This window comes from Apteryx mantelli, chromosome 5, assembly GCF_036417845.1.
Source record: "Apteryx mantelli isolate bAptMan1 chromosome 5, bAptMan1.hap1, whole genome shotgun sequence".
NCBI classification, from domain to species: domain Eukaryota; kingdom Metazoa; phylum Chordata; class Aves; order Apterygiformes; family Apterygidae; genus Apteryx; species Apteryx mantelli.
The window spans coordinates 38,452,790-38,472,703 of NC_089982.1; the positions used below are offsets into that span (position 1 = coordinate 38,452,790).

General features: G+C 45.0%; 1 protein-coding gene and 1 long non-coding RNA gene across 2 annotated transcripts in view; one reads left to right on the plus strand and one right to left on the minus strand.

Annotated features, from left to right (window-relative positions):
* Window positions 1-14,180: 14,180 nt before the first annotated feature.
* SFRP2 (secreted frizzled related protein 2) lies at window positions 14,181-18,186 on the minus strand. The gene is made up of 3 exons (XM_013951886.2): window positions 17,520-18,186; window positions 16,707-16,787; window positions 14,181-15,239 (listed from the first exon to the last, which is right to left on the minus strand). Exons 1-3 carry the CDS (start codon window positions 18,010-18,012, stop codon window positions 14,935-14,937), a joined length of 879 nt encoding a protein of 292 aa, XP_013807340.1. The 5' UTR covers window positions 18,013-18,186; the 3' UTR covers window positions 14,181-14,934.
* Window positions 16,795-19,914, plus strand: part of LOC106492114 (uncharacterized) — a 62,564-nt gene continuing 59,444 nt past the window's right edge. The window contains exon 1 of the long non-coding RNA XR_010884381.1: window positions 16,795-16,986. This is a non-coding gene — a long non-coding RNA (uncharacterized lncRNA). The remainder of the gene's footprint in view (window positions 16,987-19,914) is intronic.

Below are 19,914 nucleotides of genomic sequence, written 5' to 3' on the forward strand. Positions count from 1 at the left end.
CAGAGCTGAGGCTTCCTAGTTTCAAAGCTGCGAGGCTTGGTGGGAAGGAGGCTGTGGGAAGATGAGGAGCTGCCCAGAGGTGGCGGAGCAGGCCCAGGCAGGGAGCATGCTGGCCCTTGCACAGCCTGGTTGTCATCTGCTGAGCAAACCAAAGCAAAGCAGTGTATAGATAAAGCTCAAGAAGGGGCTTGAGCTGAAACCTGAAGCCACTCCAAGGCCTACAGACCACTGCTGTTTCACTTAGGTCCTGGATCACACCCCAAAATCCATGCCACAGAGCAGTCATGCACGTGCTGAAGTCAAAGAGAATTAAACATGCCTTCAAAATTCGGCATGTGCTCAAGTGCTTTACTGAGTGCGAATGAGCCTCTAGCTTGGGGCCTGTGTCCGGGAGGCTCACAGGCTTTGTGTTGATCTGCTGAAGGGGGGTGAATTTCAGTCTTAAAAATAGCTTCAAGACAGTGATAGTCTTGAACGCTCACAATACTTACTGCTGCATTTTAACTGTATTCCAAAGGGAGCATATTTCCATCTTAACATTTGTTCAGTTTTGCACTTCTGAGCAGGGACTGCCCAAAAGCTCCCAGATTTTCAAAGAGTTACATGGGGATTTATCCAGCCAAATCCCATTAGAATCAATGGGAGCTGGGTGAATAATTACATTGCAGTTCCTTGTAAATAAAGGGGAAGATTGCCAGTTATTGCTGATTATGATGCTGATTTTTTGTAGATATAGATACACGTGTCTATTGGGAACTGAACTTAGACCACCAGGTTATTTCACATATTGGTATAGTTTCCATGTTTACTTGCATATCACTTCAAAGAACTGAGGTTGATGACTTCTGGTCTACTGTGTTAGCAGTCCGTCTCCTCTCCATCTCCTGTTGTTTCCTTTCACAATCCGAGTAACAAAAAATGGTGGCGTAAATAGAATTCCAACAAAGAGGTCTGTTGAGCCTGTAATGCTCCCTTGAAAGGAGGCTGTCTAGGGAATGAATGGAGCAGCCTCAGCCTAGCAGTAGCAGGGAAATAGATGACTTGGCGTTGGACAGTAGCAGCCAGCAGGGTGCATATGCCTAGTGTAGTGACAAATAATGGTTAAGCTAGTCAGTTGAAGGACTAAATGAGAGTACATTGTCTAACCCTGTAACCGTAACTAAATTGTAACCTGAAAAGAGTTTATGAACATCTGGCTGCTAGCCCATCTCTAAAGCTTAATAGCTAAATCTGAGGTGCAGAATTTTTTCAGGCTGTGGTTTAAATTATTACTTGGAAGTATTACTGGCATAAGCAGATTAATTGCATTTCAGGATTATAAAGAGTATTAAATTGTGGTTTGACCATCTCTGCTGAGATTTCCTGTTAAATTAGTTTTCACAAGATTAACATTTATGATTGAAGTTATTTCTGTTTGGAAACTCATGTTGGTCTTATGACATCTTGCTGCTGATTTGATAGCTCTGTCTGATATTTCATACAGGATTCTAGTCTAATTAATATATTCATGTCTTTATTCAGATGCTCATTGGTTTAAGCTCAAGTGAAGTGACACATCTGTATCTTTTGACTTCTATCAAATTTAGCAGTTCAGGAGCACATTTCTGTGTGCACTCACAGTTTATTTTAATATTGTTGTTCAGTGGCAATGAAAAGGAGATATTGGTTAGATTAATAAGCATGTGACCACCTCTGCCGACTAGCTTTTCAATCTTTTTATAGCTCTCATTATTAATAGGACAGCATCTCTGTGCTCTGCATTTGTGTTGCAAATACTTACAATAGTTGGAATCATTTTCTAATTACTTAAACAATGCATTTTAGCAGCACCGACTGAAATTCCTGTAGGCTACAGGCTTGCTAATTGTTTCCTTTACTAAACCTAATTTATAGGACTGTGCAAATCGTTGCTGGGTTTGAAGTATTTTGGCAGCTGAATTGAAAAAAAATGCTATAGACTGACTGGAAACTTCATTTCTGTAGAACTGTCAGTGCATCAACAAGAATTGATTTGGGTTGTAGAAACCTGGCAAACTGTTTCATTTGTTTTTCAGGTATGTTTAATAAAAGCAAAGGATTAGATCATAAACATGAGAGGCAAATAGTCCCAACTCTCCCATTTTATCCACTTGTTCAGTGAGTAGGACAATTTACCTGGGATGCTAACAACTTAAATTCCAGACTCCAAACTTCTTTAGTACTAGATTTTAGTAAGGTTTACCTAACACTGTGACAAAAGTCTTATCAGTGGAAATGAAGTATTCTGGCACAAATCTTTCTTTCTTTCCTAGGATCCTAGATTAAAAAATATCTCCAACAGAACAGCCAAGCAAAATCAAAATGGTCATGTTCCTTGTGTTGGATTTCCTCTGTTTGAGTCCGACACGGGGCAATGGCACATGTCCGAGGGATCAAGAGGGAGCCTGGGGCATCAGAGGTGGGGCCTGAACCCCAATTCATGTTCTGCAGCTGTGCAAAATAAGCAAGCTAGTCATCAGGGCATAGGCTTATTCTTTCTCTGTCTGATTTCATCTATAGTTTTATACATTTGGAAAGCTTCAGTTGCAAAGGTTGAGAGTGAAACTTTGAGGTTGAGAGCATACTCTCTGTTCAGGTGTATAGGTACCAAATTCATTGGTTACTGGTAGACTTCTTGATCCGAACTGGGACACAGAGCACAGAATAGAGGAGAGGACAGATTTAAACATGGATCTTCCACAGTCTGGATGACTGGCTGTCATCTCTTCGCAAAAATCTAAATGAGTGTGAGTGAATGAGAATGTACAGATAAAGCCAGCGATGGCCTGCGTGACCAAAACTGGAATACTTCGTTTCAGAAATGGCGACCCCCAACCTTGGAAATTAAAAAGAAGCAACACTTGGTGAGTTGCCCAATTTATTTGATTCATCCAAACCAATAAATGATTTAATGAAAAGAAGTTCAGCCAGCTGTAACTTGGATAAAGGAACTTACTTTCCATAGTGTTAAAATTGACAAATCCAGACCTTGGGTTCTCCCTTTGTTTAAAATCACTATTAATACTGTAACTTTTATAACATTTTTTCAAGAGGCTCTTGCCCTGGGAAATCTTTGTGCAATATTGTACATTTGGGGAAACTTGTTCGAAAATAGAAAGTAGTGTTTTACAAGCTACTTTTTGTTTTTCATTATTTTTACTGGCACTGAAGTAAAACCAGCTACTAACAAGGCCTTATTTTTCAGTCTGTCTGAAGACTATGCATTTTTCATAGTCCTTGGGTTTTCCTCCTGTTCTTTAACATTCATAAATTCTAGCAATCTCAAATAAGAACCTTTTCTTTTTTTCTCTGTTTTTTTCAGGACCAGGCAGTTCAAATAGGACTGATTTAAAGACATATCTGCTGTGTCTTTGTTACTGGTTTACCCTGAGGACCTTTTTAGAGGAAAGGAAATATAAAAAGAAGGCACTTTGCCAGGTGCAGACCTAAGCATATGCAAACTTTGGTGACTCATGTTCTTACGGTCAGTTCAAGCAAATTTGCCTCTTCAGAGATGAGGGTTTTTTTCTCCCTCATGTGCTTTCATCCCCATCTGCAACCTCCCTGCTAGCTTTAACATTCATACCATAACGTCGAGAATGAGCATTAAATGTCAGACTAACAATTCCCTTCTGGGGTTAAACTGCTGACAGATGAGTTAAGGACTGTGCAAGCACCTACTCCAAGTTGGGGGTCCACTGTGAGCTGTTGTATCCTTATCTCTAAAGATAAACTTGAAGAATTATCCCTCCTTTGCCTTCCCAGGGATCTGCACTCTTATCTCTAGTCGTTGCTCACCAACACTTTTATCTGTCAAAACCCTCTCTGCTGCCCTAGCAACAAGCATCCAAACTCTTTTCCAGCTGACATAAGCTTCCTGCCAGCTCCTGATGACAAGTGCTTCCAACATATTCAGCTGTCAGACCTTCAGCATCTACTCCACATGTCACTGGGCTGACTTCACTGAGCCTCAGGCAGCTTTGCACTTAGCCAGTCGCATGGCGTTGAGAATGACTTCATCCTGCCCACAACCAGTTGTCTATCTCTTTATGTACTGAAAGAGTGCCAATAAGGGTTGCTGGTCTTTTTTTCCAGATAGCTGCTGCTATCACGTTAATATACAAGTACATGTTTTAGTCATACTTAGTAAGGTATTACGTTAATGCTATCTTAGAGCAGTGACTTCAATAGGGCTCCCTTAAATCTATTCAAAATGTTTCTCTTCTAATTGGAGTTTTTCCCCTTGCAGTGTGAGCAGCAGTGCTTGTGTGCTTAATTTATATCTAGTAACTCTAGCATGACAATTACAGATTAAATAATCCTACTGTTAAAAAGTTGGATTGTTCAAAAGTAGTTAATACTGTGTTTACTCTGCTTGTGTTAAAATACACAGATTTTTACTGCTGATTTTCCTAGGAGCAGCTCTAGGTCATCATCTCACACTTCATGAAATCATACCTAGAATCTATGTTGGTACCAAATTCCCTGGCAAATCTTGTCCTCTTTTTCTAAGTTCTGTTCCTCCACCAAGAATCTCCCACCGAAATAGATTATGCCATTACAGTATTCACCATCACCTTCTTCTTATCTCTCTTTTGAGTGCTGCTGTGTGCAAAGTTTTCCACAAGCTCTTCTAGATCCTTTTTCTCCTTTAGAGTATCAAAGATAGACTGAGTGTGGGAGACAGGCAAGCAGGAAAAGAGCCTGGTTTGTAAATGCAGCAGGCCAGGGCCTTGGCTGCTCAGCCTTGTCAAGATTACTGTGAGGCCAAAAAGGTGTGTTTTTTATGTCTGAGTTGTAAGTGTGCTGACCTCTGCCTTGCAGACGGTCATCAGGCTGCTGTCTGAAGGGATCCAACCTTCTGCTGTCCTGCCCTTTGGGAGCTCAGAAAGCCATAGCAGCATCCCAGCCTGGGCCCTGTGCCTGGCCATGGGGCAGATCCCAAGTGGGACCCTTTCCTGTGCTGTGGGGACAAGCTGTACTGAGACAAGTTTGATCCTGCAAGTTCTTTTAGTAGCCCTCACCACCCTGCCAGCCTCTATTGATGCTGGGCTGAGCACAGCAGCAGACTGGGACTGAGCTTCCTGTAATGTATTTGCTTCTTTGCAGAATGTGTGTGCTGCCACCTGCACTGGCCACCACCTCCACTTGCATCAGATCATGCCACGATGGGACTAGGTGGTTCCTCTGGTCAGCTACTGAACTGACCACAAACCAGTCGTTGTATTTAGTGGTTATTATTCAGGGCTAATTTTGGGTCGGGTAAAAAAGCTGAGTTGACTTTCTGTCTGCATTGTGTGATTGCTACCTCTGCCTTGAGGAAGGCAGTGGGAGCACACAGCTGGGGTAGGCAGGAGCAGAGGGGAACCTATGCAGCACCCTCCACTTAGATACAATATGCACACATTAAGTGTATTTACTGTTTGGTGAACTTCACCTTGAGCTTGGTTGTGGCACTCATAGGAGACAGGCTATATTGTTGTAATGCATGTTCTCCATGTCTCCTTTGATCCTTTTGAGTTTTATAAAGGAGAAAATGCAGTATCTCTTCCATCTTCTGTTTAGAGAAGTCTCATTAGATAATAGACCTTTTACTAACTGTAGTACTTTTTTCTGACTTTTATATTACTTCTCCTTTCTATATGCTAATTAATTGCAACAGTTACATGGCAGGTCTTAACAATTAATGTAATTTGCTGCTGCATTTTGTTGCCGAAAGCAGCATTTCAAACAAATATCTTTTACTTGATGTGATACTGCAAAGTTGAGAAGGATTAGTGGAAGCTAGCAAGATTTCTAAAGCTCAGTTCTATATTGAGGGACTAATTTCAATGCAGCATTTTCTCATAAAGGTAGAACTGATTTTTAGAATTCCAAAGGTACCTTGAGAGTGTTTAAAGTCTGTTTCTGTGGGGAATCCGGAACATCTTATTTAAGCTCTCCCAGTAAGACATGCAGGAATATATTACAATGAAATGATGAAAAAAGGGGTAAAGACAGTTTTAACATTTCAAACTTATGGGTCAAATTATGATACTTCTATCTGCTAATGCTTTCAACAGTCTAGATTCCATTTGCAAAATCCATGGGTGCCAAGTACTTTAAACTCTTTACAGATCTATGTGGCACAGCCAAATTTTAAATATAGTTACCTCAGGCTACAGATAAGCATCTGTAAATATCCAACAGGATTTTCAAAATGCCTTCTTACCCTATTTCCAGCAAAATTAATTTCTGGTCAGTTAGTTGTGTAGGTTACTTAAAAATCAAGATCTAAGAATACTTTGGAAATGGGACTTACGCTTTGCATATATAGACCCTTTTGAAAATCCATGCTCTATTTAAAAATCCATATTGTTTAAGAAACACCATTTATATCACTGGGATGGTTCCATTGTGACAGATCACAGAAGGTAAATGAGAGTATTGAAAATCTTTTCCTGTATTGAAGAGTTCAGCATTTGAAGGAATCACAGAATCACAGAATCACAGAATCGCTGAGGTTGGAAGGGACCTCTGGAGATCATCTAGTCCAACCCCCCTGCTCAAGCAGGGTCACCTAGAGCACATTGCACAGGATTGCATCCAGGTGCGTTTTGAATATCTCCAGAGAAGGAGACTCCACCACCTCTCTGGGCAACCTGTTCCAGTGCTCTGTCACCCTCACAGTGAAAAAGTTTTTCCTCATGTTCAGATGGAAGTGTCTGTGTTTCAGTTTGTGCCCATTGCCTCGCGTCCTGTCGCTCGGTACCACTGAAAAGAGTCTGGTCCCATCCTCTCGACACCCTCCCTTCAGATACTTGTACACGTTGATAAGATCTCCTCTCAGCCTTCTCTTCTCCAAGCTAAACAGGCCAAGCTCTCTCAGCCTTTCCTCATAAGAGAGATGCTCCAGTCCCCTAATCATCTTTGTAGCCCTTCGCTGGACTTGCTCCAGTAGTGCCACATCCCTCTTGTACTGGGGAGCCCAGAACTGGACGCAGTACTCCAGATGGGGCCTCACCAGGGCTGAGTAGAGGGGGAGAATCACCTCCCTCGACCTGCTGGCAACACTCTTCCTGATGCACCCCAGGATACCATTGGCCTTCTTGGCCACAAGGGCACATTGCTGCCTCATGCTTAACTTGGTGTCCACCAGCACTCCCAGGTCCTTCTCCGCAGAGCTGCTTTCCAGCAGGTCAGCCCCCAACCTGTACTGGTGCATGGGGTTATTCCTCCCCAGGTGCAGGACCCTGCACTTGCCTTGGTTGAACTTCATGAAGTTCCTCTCCGCCCACCTCTCCAGCCTCTCCAGGTCTCTCTGAATGGCAGCACAGCCCTCTGGTGTATCCGCCACTCCTCCCAGTTTTGTATCGTCAGCAAACTTGCTGAGGGTGCACTCTGTCCCTTCATCCAGGTCATTGATGAAGAAGTTGAACAAGACTGGACCCAGGACTGACCCCTGGGGGACACCGCTAGCTACAGGCCTCCAACTAGACTCTGTGCCACTGATCACAACTCTCTGAGCTCTGCCATTCAGCCAGTTCTCAATCTACCTCACTGTCCACTCATCCAGCCCACACTTCCTGAGCTTGTCTATGAGGATGCTATGGGAGACAGTGTCAAAAGCCTTGCTGAAGTCTAGGTAGACAACATCCACTGCTCTCCCCTCATCTACCCAGCCAGTCATTCCATCATAGAAGGCTATCAGATTGGTTAGGCATGATTTCCCCTTGGTGAAGCCATGCTGACTACTCCTGATCACCTTCTTGTCCTCCACATGCTTGGAGATGGCTTCCAGGATGAGCTGCTCCATCACCTTTCCAGGGATGCAGGTGAGGCTGACTGGCCTGTAGTTCCCTGCGTCCTCCTTCTTGCCCTTTTTGAAGACTGGGGTGACACTGGCTTTCTTCCAGTCCTCAGGCACCTCTCCTGTCCTCCATGACCTTTCAAAGATGATGGAGAGTGGCTTAGCAATAATGTCCGCCAGCTCCCTCAGCACTCGTGGGTGCATCCCATCAGGGCCCAAGGATTTGTGGGTGTCAAGTTTGCTTAAATGATCTCTAACCCACTCCTCCTCCACCAAGGGAAAGTCTTCCTCTCTCCAGACTTTCTCTCTTGCCTCCAGGGTCTGGGGTTCCTGAGGGCTGGCCTGAGCAGTAAAGACTGAAGCAAAGAAGGCATTCAGTAACTCTGCCTTCTCTGCATCCTTCGTCACCAGGGCACCCACCCCATTCAGCAAAGAGCCCACATTTTCCCTAGTCTTCCTCTTGCTGCTGATGTATTTGAAGAAGCCCTTCTTGCTGTCCTTGACATCTCTCGCCAGATTTAATTCCAAACGGGCCTTAGCCTTCCTCGTCGCATCCCTGCATACTCTGACAGCATTCCTATATTCCTCCCAAGTGGCCTGTCCCCCTTTCCACTTTCTGTATACTTCCTTCTTCTGGTTGAGTTTTGCCAGGAGCTCCTTGCTCATCCATGCAGGTCTCCTACCTCCTTTGCTTGACTTCCTACTCATAGGGATGCACCGCTCTTGAGCCTGGAGGAAGTGATGTTTGAATATTAACCAGCTCTCTTGAACACCCCTTCCTTCTAGGGCCCTCACCCATGGGATTCCTCCAAGTAGGTCCCTGAAGAGGCCAAAGTTTGCTCTCCTGAAGTCCAGGGTTGCGATCCTACTTGGTGCCCTGCTGCCTCCTCACAGGATCCTGAACTCCACCATCTCATGGTCACTGCAGCCAAGGCAGCCCCCGACCTTCACATCTTCCACCAGTCCTTCTTTGTTTGTTAGTACGAGGTCCAGCAGCACACCTCTCCTTGTTGGCTCCTCCACCACCTGTGTCAAGAAGTTGTCACCAATGCTCTGCAGGAACCTCCAGGAAACAGAGGGACTGTGTGAGGCTATAAGATTCTCCTCAAAATCATTCTCTTCCTTTGCTAAAAACAAACCATTAAACCCCTTAATTCTTAACTTACAATATGTTTTCTTGCCTTGCCTGATTTTTTTTTTTTTTTGGTTGCTCTAGTTTCTGAAATTCTACCTCTCAAAACTTTTTTCTTATGCATTACAATCAAACTGTTTTATCTGTTGTTTTGCTTATAAAGTGGCATAGCTTAATTCAGGTTTGTGTCTCAAGGTAAACTGAAATGATTGATAGTTCTGTTTGTGCTTGATGTGAGTCCTTCAGCCGCTAAAGCACCTGTCTCAGTGTGTAACCAACTGGGGTTCACTGTTGCACATGGTTTAACATTCGCATAACAAAAAAGGCAATTAGACAATGTTAGCAGCCTGAAACAAACTAACAATGCAGGGAAAATGTCTAGGAAGGATTAGTTATCTCTTGCCTGATAAAAACACCTATCAATGGAAAATTCTAAGTTGTCCTTCCATAGTGGCTCCGTATGGAAAGTTTAATGTTTAATGATGACATTGAACAGTCAGAGTTAAGCTCTGAATACAAAGACCAGAAAAGTTTAAAGCATTTGTGCTTAAATTAGCATTGCTGCTACCTTTTCAGGTCATTCCTATGTCTGTGAGTTGTGCTTTAGCAGGCTGTGACTCTAATGGCAACCTGTTGTATCCAAATAGAAAATATTTCATCGTTTTAGCACCACCTTTATGAACTGAAAATTTTTCTGAAAGGATGATCTGAATCATTTGGGTTTTTAAAGAGCTGCATGAATATTATTGCCATATCATGGATTTTAAATGGCATATATGCTCTTTTTTTGTGTCTACTCTGGAAGACATTTAGCATACCTCCTAACTTGCACTGTGCTTCCTTGCGGGACAGCTTTTCTGTGTGTACAGTAATTGCTTTTGAAGTTTGCTACATCAGCTGCTTTGCTCTTCAGCTTGTGTGTTCATTAGTCATTTTGATCAGTTGTGAGAGTGATGGGCTGGCTGGCTGATTGCTGAGGTGTTCCTTCTGGCTGGGTGACAAGCTTGCTGGCTGACCTCGGCCAACTGGCTTTAACTTTGTGCCTGCAAAGTGGGGGATAGTGGCTAATATTTTCCAAGGCATCTAGGTGATTTAGGAGCCCACAGCTCAACTTAAAGTGGGTTTGATGCATTTGGAAAATGTTACCCTATTAAACTCATCCCAAAGGAATATAGCATGAGCTAATTTATGTTTGCAAGACAGCTTGAGGTCTTGGATTCTTATGATGTGCGTATCTTGCACTCTTCTCTTTGTGCAGAGGCAAACAAGATCCATTCCTGTGGTTGTTTCATCAGACAGTCAGGCTGTACTGGATCTATATCTGCTGATAAGAAAGCAACTTCTGGATAAATCATACAGTCGTGTCTCTGAACCCCAGAAGTAAGAACTTCTGGCTCCAATAACAAAAACCTTGGCAACCTGACCTAAGGGAGGCCTCCTACTCTTCTGGTACTGATCAATCCATCACCTTTTCTCTGGCATTGGCAACCATGCATGCACCATGAGCGCTCATGCAGCTGGTAGGTCTGGTGAGAGTGGCAGCAGGTAGCAGAAGCAGCAGCGAAGGAGCTGCCCTGACAGCTGCAAGGAAAGCACTCATGCTCCAGCTGGTGCCCAGGGATGATAAGGTGGTCCGTTCTTGTGTCATGGTGGCTCCACTTGAGCCTGTCTGTCCCCTCGATGACTGAAGAGATGTAGTGAGGTATCTGGAAGCGTCTAGCAGAGAGTGTTGAGAGAGAGGCACTGTGGCCCAGGTGGGGAATGTAGAGTATAACAATGGGCAGAAAGATGTGCAGGACAACTGGACGTGCAAGGGAAGACATACTTTATCTTGCTGTTCTTTATGTATCTGTATATTTTCCTATCACAGAATAGGAGTAGTGCCTGTGTCTGCGGTGACCAGCATGTGCCCATGGCATCTGCATAGATCTGCATAGATGCCTTGTGGCATCTAACTTCCCTCCTGTCCTTGCAGAAAATGATTAAATTAAAATGTATCTTGCTGCATTTCCTGGATGGGTTTTTATATCTTAAGCTGGTCATTAAGATTTGTGTGGCTTGTGTGCACTTATACTACATGAGTTCTTTAATAAAACTTACTGAGGGAAAAAGTGGGTGTATGAAAAGGGGTGAGAGAGACTGAATGGCTTCTCCGTGGGCATCTGAAGTGAATGAGAAGTGAGGGAGAAAGGAATAGGATTAAGAAGCAATTAAGGGATAGAGAGAATGATAAATAAGGAAGAAAGGAAAAGACTGCAAGGAATATTGCCAATGGGTTTTAAATTTGAATTTGGACAGTCATTTTTTTACACATTCGAGGGGGAGGAAAAAGAAGTTGAAGGGAGTCTTTGGTTACTATTATGCCTTGATTATATACCAAGCTAAATCATTCTGATTGCTGTGGTCTAGTGATTAGAGTGTAAAACTTGGAGTCAAAAATATGCTTCTCTTTATGACTGTAAAGGACTTGCTGGGTGGTTCTGAGTGAGTTATTTCACCTCACTGTGCCTCATTTTCCTGATCTGCGAAATAGGGATATTAATGCTTATTTTTGTGAAGGCAGTCTGAGAAACTTAAATGGAAACTTCTGTATAAATGTCAAGTATCATTATTATTGTTCTTAAACTAATCCATTGTAGTCAACTGCTTTTATAGTTTTTATGAAAGCAAATACAATGGGAGCTACATAATTGGCTGTCTAACAATGTTTTTTCAATTACAGGAAGACAAAAAGTGTCTGAAAAATGCAACAGTGGGTTGCCATTTTTTTGTCAATTGCAAAAATGTTTCTGCTAGAAACATACCATCCCATACCATCCCATACCATCCCATGTAATGAAGTTACTGTGAAATAAATGTGAAGCACTGATCAGAGATAACAGATCTGCATAACTTTTTGTTGCACATTTGGTTCTCTCTTTGCCTGACACAATCAAAAGATTTTCAATTATTGTTGAGCAAATTAGAGTAAGGGTGAAAATGTGAAATTTTTGTATGTTTACTTCTTTACCAGCGTCTGGGAGATGAAGTTTCTGCAAGCTGTGACTTTAAAATCGTAATTTTCGGTTGAATAGTTTGCAATGTCTGTTTTACACACCTTTGGAAAAGAGTGTACAACACAAACACTGACTCTCCCTCTCTGTGGTGTGGTGAATATTACCCCTCTTTTAATGTGATGCCATTAGAATAACATATTATATAACTAAATTGGGAGAACGTGAGTCCTATTCCTCTTCACATTTGCCTAAATCCTGTTTATATGAAAGGTTGATTTGCCACTGCCGATTCACCCTGAGGGTGAATAGTCCCAATGATTCAGTCCAGGGTCTCATTTAGAAGGCTTTATCAGTAAAGGTGTACAGTGCTGGCAGAATGCTCCTAATCCTGGACACTGATTATACTAGTAAAATTGAATGTTTGCCAGTCTCATTTATTCTTATTCTCCTGAAATTGTTCTGATAGGAGCGTGATTTTGCTGGTGTAACAGTGCTTGCTTTGTGATGGAGGAAGAGGAATATATTTTGACAGAGTGATGTTGGTCATAGATCATGTCTTTTCATACATCTAACTGATTTAGCAAAAATTTGTTATGTTTTGGCCTTAGCATAACCCCAGAGTGAGTAAGTTGTGACCTGTCTGTGCTCATCAGTGTCAGTACTGCTGCCTTCAAGGACAGCCTAATTAAGATAATTTTATTGTTGCTGTAAGAGGAGTTAGTATCTGCAAAGCATGCTTCCACGCTGACTGAGTGGAGCAATCCTGGCTGTTTGTCTTTGGTCCCTGGAGACTGCATTGCAACTACTGACTCTTCGAAGCTCTTTCCTCCACCACTCAGCACAGTCTCATTTTCTGCAGGCTCGTCTTCAACCACCTGCCCTTTATCTATGAGCGTGTCCCCTCTCAGCCCAAGGCCTGTTCAGTGTCAGGTATTACATTATATGCTGAGCGAGATGGGTAGAGCTGTGTGACATCTGGATGCTCACAGCTCTCTAACATCATGGACACAGTGCTGGTATTCAAATAATTATGCCATGGCAAGAAAAGATTCAAACCTGTTTCCAGAGAAGCTAGGTTCATTCAGAAGAAAAGTTTTAATGACATTTCAGCGATGTATTGGCCTTTAAATAAAGATACAATTTCACAAAAGAATTAAGAGCCAGTTTTAAGTGGGGCTTCTTGTTTGTTTTATATTCTGTACTTTTAAGGACACTGATGAGGTCTGATCTTGTGTTGCTTGTTCACAACAGTCCTACAAATGACTGTATCAGGTGCAGTGAGTACATGAAGACTTTGGGAGAGGGCCAACGATTCTTTTTTCTAAAATTTAATATGGTGGATCTTAAAATTGTAACTTTTTATCCTGATGGGGGAAAAATTAACACTAAAGGTATGAAATTAATAAGAATTTTTCACTTTAAAATGTAAAAAGTGATGGATTTGCATTTTGTCTGAGCAGTCAACACAAAATTTTGTTCTTGGAAATGCGGGACTTCTGATCCTCTCAGTGAAGGTAAGAGGAATTTTGTATGTGTGGCAGCACTAGGAAGCAAGGCTACATTTGTATTTTTGCAAGATGAGTACAATAAAATTCGAGCAGGCAATGCCCTTCCTTGGAAAATATTTTTAAGAAAACTGCTGAAAAACATTCCTTTAGTTGCATTGTTAGGTAGTGCAAATGATCTTTATTTTTACTTAGAAAGAAAATAAATGAGGATATACACACACAAGACATGCCTTGTTCTACCATTTAAATAATTCTGAATTGTTGGATAGTTGCACATTAGACTCTTCTGTCTACTCTTGCACTCATTATCTTTTTAAAATGTAATAAATGTGTAAATAGATTTGATTTTTAAGCAAATGGTCATTGCAGTTCTGCATCAGCTGAGAGCAAAGTCTTCTGAGAAGATGAAATGAAACTGCAGGCATTCAAACAAAGGAACAACAGAAAACTCTTCATCTGGAAGAGGCCAACAGAAAATGTATTAAAATGAGCTGACTGAACCCCAGTCTTGTGTCCCTTGAGCAGATCTTTGAGGTTGCCTATTGATTTTTGGGGAAGTGAAGTCCATCATTGTTTTTCTGATTGCACTAGAACCTTTGCATGTTTCTCTGTTGACCATTTGGGGTGGAAGGACAAGTTTTGCTTTGCCATGACAAAACCCAGTTGGATGACTTTCTCCCACTTCTGCCAGAACAGAGTAAAGTAAATCCTCTCCCAAAACAGACCAAGACAATGGGTAAACTATGATGTAAAGTTTATATACAAGAATATAACATTTATCTGGAGTATTTACAAGGTTAATTAAAGCAATATTTTACAACTCTTTCAGGTTAACCACTAGGTATATTACAAACAGGCTACAGATGGTTTAATTTGCAAAATTAAAAAACAAAAGTTGCGTTCAGATCAACCAGCTCCAAAACTTGTTCATTTCTCTGAGAGGGAAGGGCTCAGACTTGTAGAAAAAAAGATGTGAGAATGGTTAATATGCTCTTATTGGTGCCTATGTATCACATGCAAGAGTTGTAACATGATCTTTATAGCATTAATATAGATGGCAAGCCATTTCACCTCAGTGACAAAGTCATATCCATTGTGACAGGCCAGTCACACATGTGACTGTCTTTCTTTGCATCTCCTACTCTTGCACAACAAACATGCATGTATACAGAGAAGTAGCAATATAAATTGACCAGTATTACCAAAATGAAGAGGGAAAAACTTCAGACCAAAGTCACACCTGCACTCAAAAAAGAAAAAAAAAAAAAAGCTTTAAGCAAGATACTTTGATCCCCAAAATAGTCATGATTTTTTATTATACTTTAACCTATGTACAAAAACAGAGGCCTCCCTCCTCTCTCAGGGAATGGTCCCTGTGTCTGATGCCTGCTGCACCTTGAGGCTCAGAGGGGATGAAGCAAGGGGACCTGGGGGACCAAATGGAGAGCTCAGGATGGAGGCGGCTGCTGGATGTGGCCAGAGCAGGGGCAACTAACACTGCAGTTTGCGGATGCTGCGGGAGAACCGCTTAAAAGCCCGCTGCCCTTTCTGCCACCGCTTCAGTGAGGTGATCACCAGTTCCCCAGCTTGCTTTTGCCCCATCACCAAGTAAGGGACGTTGATGTCATTCATCTCATCGCAGGTACACTGGAGGCCACCTTTGAGCCAGAGCACAATCTTCCTCAGATCCCTTTCCGTCAACCCGTTCAGCTTGTAGATGGTTTTGCTCTTTGTTTCAGGGGTGATCTTGGTATCCCCATTGATGTAGGCAATCTCCTTCACTTTTATCTTCAAGGCTAACAGAGTGAGGGGAGGGGGAAGTGGGATGAGGGAGAGAGATTGAGAGGTTTTTTTTTCCCATTAGTGCACATAAAGAGGACCTGGGGAGGGAGGTGCTCTATTGCTAATTAAACTGTCAGGGCTGACAGAAGAGGCAGCAGGTGGCTCCATTTCTAAAGCCACAAAGGGCATGCAAGTCATTTCAGTTTGAATCAACCTTAGGGTTGAGGTTTTTTGGGTTTCTTTTCTCTGCTCCCCCTCCCCCACTTTTTCCTTCCTTTCTAAATTAAAATTTTCTCCAGCTTTTTTCTGTTTGCAAACAGGGAGAAGGCAGGTTTGCTGCATTAGGCAGGCGCTCTGTTTTTTTGCTGGGATAGGAGTGTCTTCCTGAAACTAGAATTTGAAGGGGAGTTGGGAAGGCGAGTACCTAAACCTAATCTGGAATCTGATCTCTGCTCTGGCTGAAAACTTTTAAACTTAATTTATTAGGCTGGAGAGGATTTTAGGCAAACCTGTAAGGAAATGATATTTCACATGTATTGTTTTTTTGAAAGAATAGATCCCATGGAGGGCAAATTGGTCCAACAGCTGCATTCGATTTGGTAAAATAACTAGAAGGGGGATACAGGGCTCTTTAAGAATCTATGGGGTATGTTTAGCTTTAGGAGGATTTATCCGAGTGCAATTTGCCAGGCCAAAGCTATTGGTTGTTTTAGCAATTATGTTCCACAGTCATGGTTTCATTTTTTTTTTTTCTCCTTTCCTTTGGTAAGAAAAGCCTTTGAATTATTGTAGATATTTACACTACAAATCTGTCTCCAGGTATAAACATTGACCAATTATAAAAGGATTCCCCTCCTTATTCCCCTTTTCTCTAGAAATGCTAATGTGTGGATAATGTGCTGTTCAGTTGTCTGTGTTCAAGGGGCTTTCTTGTCCTCCTCCAACCCTCGATCTTCACATTAAGTTTATATCCCCAATTGTCCATGCATTACCTTCTCTGTCAAATTATATCTAGAGCTTCACTCTTAATCTGCAGAGAAAGTCTTTCTTTCTAACTATACATGAGATCCATCATGTGGCTCTTTCTCATACGTCTAAATGAAGCTTTGCTGTACTGCTCCCCAGGCAATACTCTAGATGAAAGATTCCTCTTTTTCATTTTACTGTTTGACTTTCCTGCGCCATCCACATAAATGAGTACACATAAACTTCCACATAAACTTCAAAAGACTTATTTGCAGAGAAGCAGCAAATAGAAAAAGACTCTAAAAGGACCACTTTTTATTCTGAGCTGGGATGTTGCATTTCATAACTGAAACAGTCAGACATGATAGGATGGATGGGTCAGTCTGCAGCTAAGACAAAGCCCTGCCTTTTTTCAGACACATCTCTCACTGACTTCACTGGGAGTTGTACATGATCGTGTCAGGATAAGACCCTAAGTTCTCCAGCTTTAATCGAGGGACTGTGCTTCCACTTACCAAAGTCATTTTTGCAGAGGTTTTCCACAATGTCATTATCATCTTCATTTTTGTTTTTGCAGGCATCGCAGACCTTAGGTGCTGGAAATGCAAGACAGTCCTCATCAGGCTCAGGGAGAAAAGAACAGCAGGTGGCGTTGGGAACCCTTCGGGGAAGCGCGTTTTTCCATCCCTCAGAGGACTATGTGCCTTCTCCTGCATGGAGCTGCCTTTCCCCTTTGACAAGCCTTACTTTGCTTCTAAGCCACTGGAAGGGGGACGCGCATGAAGTACTTTTAAGGTAATACTTAAACCAATACTTTTTTTTTTTTTAAACACGAACAAAAAAAGGGGGGTGGTAAAGGAAGAGGAAAAACAACAACAACAACAACAACAACAAAACCAGCCCGACCCTGCGGTTCAGCGATGATCTTTGCAGAAAGAGGAGGTCTGCGTTACTGACGGCTCCGTGCGGGTCACAGACCTTCCCTCCGGGGAGGGAGAAGGGGAAAGGCTGAGGGCTGCGGGCTGGTCCCAGGGGCTGGCACCGCCGAGGGGGCTGGCACCGCCGAGGGGGCTGGCACCGGAGCACCTATTTTCAAGGCTCCGGGGAAATCGCAGCGGTCCCGCAGCAGGGGCCCCTCGGAAAAGCCTGCCTGAGCCCGGTGCGCGGCTCCGAGCCCGCCGCGGGACGAGGGGGTGCCCCGCCGCCTGGTGCCGGGCGCCGCCGGGGCTCTTCGCCGCGGCCGCGGGGGGCGAGCGCGCTGCCGCCGCGCGGGGCTGGCGCCGGGGCAGCGCTGCCGAGCCGGGGGCGGCCCGGCGGCTCCCGCTTACCTTCCCTGGTGACCGGGAGGATGTGGTCGCTGCTGGCCAGGGGGATGCACAGGTCGTTGTCCTTGGGGAAGCGGCTGCAGTCCAGCATGTCGGGCCAGGGGAAGCCGAAGGCGGACATCACCGGGGCGCAGCTCTCCTTCACCTCCTCGCAGAGCGAGTGGCAGGGCTGGATGATCTCGTCCAGGTCGTCGATGCAGACGGGGGCGAAGAGGGAGCAGAGGAACTTCCTGGTGTCGGGGTGGCACTGCTTCTGCACCAGCGGGATCCAGGTGGAGGCCTGCTCCAGCACCTCCTGCACCGTCTCGTGTCCCAGCAGGTTGGGCAGCCGCATGCTCTGGTACTCGATGCCGCGGCACAGCAGCATCGGGGCGGGGATGGGCTTGCAGTTGGAGCGCTTGTAGGAGAAGTCGGACTCCCCGAAGGGGAAGAGCCCCGCGGCCGAGCCCAGGCACTGGGACGCCAGCAGCAGCAGGGCGCAGAGGCAGCGCTGCATTTTGGGGCGCTCGCGGGCGGGGACCCGGGGCAGCCTCACTCACGGGCGCTCGCAGACGGAGAGGCGGCGGAGGGCTGGCGCGCCGCTCCCCTCTGCCTCATGCAGCTGCCCCCGAGCCCGGGCTCCTGCCTGGCAGACAGGGATGGAGGGTCTGAGCGAGATGCAGGGGCAAACGGGAGTTTTCTGGATTTTTTGTATGCAAATGGAAGGGGGAGCGGGGGACTGGGAGGAGCCTTGTGACAGCCATCCAAAAAGGATTGGTCACTACTTTTTTGGTCTGCTTTTGCTCAGGGGGATTGTCTTTTGGCAGGAAATCCTTAAAAGAAATGTTACAGTGCATGCACGGGGAAGGGGGGAAAAGATCCCCACGAACAAAGAACCACAAAAGCCCTCGGAGCTCCTTGTCTGGGCAAGGGGAGAGGGGCCGCTTTCAGGTTGTGGGTAGTTTAAGGTGAGCTTTGCAGTTAATAAAGTTATTGTAGAGGGACGGGACCCTCCTCTCCCCCAATCCCCCCCCCCCCCCTTGCCCGAGTTTGATCCTTTCACTACCGGCAAATACATGATGTGGCTGGGCTGGTTCCCCAAGCAGGGGGCAAGGCTATCCGCTTCCAGAGACCCCATGGGGTCCCTGTCACCTCCGCCCCCTCCCTGGCTGCTGCCAGGGCTGTGGTGAGTGGTGCATGCCCCGCAGTGGGCTCTGCAGCCCTCCCTGCTTTGCCGCTCTCCTCCCCACTTGCGGGGCAAGTTGGGCAGCTGAGGACTGTAGTTCCCTTAGCCCCTCAGGGCTCACCCCGGGGCCAGAGCCACACACAGAGCGCACAGGAACAGCAGGGTGCCTGCTCTCTCATTCCCTCTCTGGCTCCGCAGTGCCCAAACCTCCCAGCATGGCTCCTTGCTATCTGAAGCGCCTGCTCAGAGAGGCGCTGGTGCCCCAAGGAGGGCCCTCTGCTAAGTTACCCTCCCATAGGGTGCCAAGTGCTCGGGCTAGGGCACTGCTTGGAGCCTCTGCCAGCCCAGCAAATCCTAATGGACGTGGTGCGCAGCTACTGCAAATCACATCCCTTTGCATCAGCTGTCACCAGAGCAGGACCAAGCCAGAGTCCCTATGTCCTCACCTTTGCTTTTGGGGCAAAGGACCTAATTTCAGGTGATCCTGAATGCCCAGAAGGACATCTGTGAGGCAGGCCCAGGAAAGCTGTGAAATACGCCATGAGACCCTCGTCTCCCTGCAGCCTGTCCTTTGCCCCACAGGTGCTGTCTCAGCCCAGGCCCCGGGGGCCATGCTGGGCAGCTTGCTTGCAGCAGACTGAGAAGTGGAACACGTTGAGCACCATCCCTTGCAGGTGGAGTTGTGGCAGATGCCCATGCCTCCCTCCTGCAGCAGGTGGGCCTGTAAAGTTTTAGGGTGAGAGAGAGAGGATAACCCACAGGTCTTCCTGCCCCTCCACCAGGCTGAGGGCTATGGCACCAGGCAGACCGCGTGCAAGGAGGCTGCCTCCAGTCTGATCTCCTTGCCCCACCAAGGTGTTGTACAGCTGCTGTGCAAAGGATCAGTGTCTATAGAGCGGTCCCTCTCCAAAACCTGTGATCGACCTGAACGCCTCTTTCCTGTGGCTCTGTTCTGCAAGGATCAGAGAGCTGCAGCGAATGGGGCCTGGTGAACCCTGGCTGGCCCCCGACTGCAAAAGGGTTTTTTCCCTGTGTATCTGGGTGTGAGCGTCAGAGTGTGTCCGAAATACTATCACCGGCCACTTTTTTCCAAGGCTAGAAGCTCTGCACAGTGTAGGTGCCTCCCTTTTCCTTCCCTTTCGTCTTCACATAGAAATTTCCTTAAAGAATTAGCATTTGCATTGATCTATAACAAAGGGAAGAATGGTAGACAAGGCATTAGGATCAGAACAC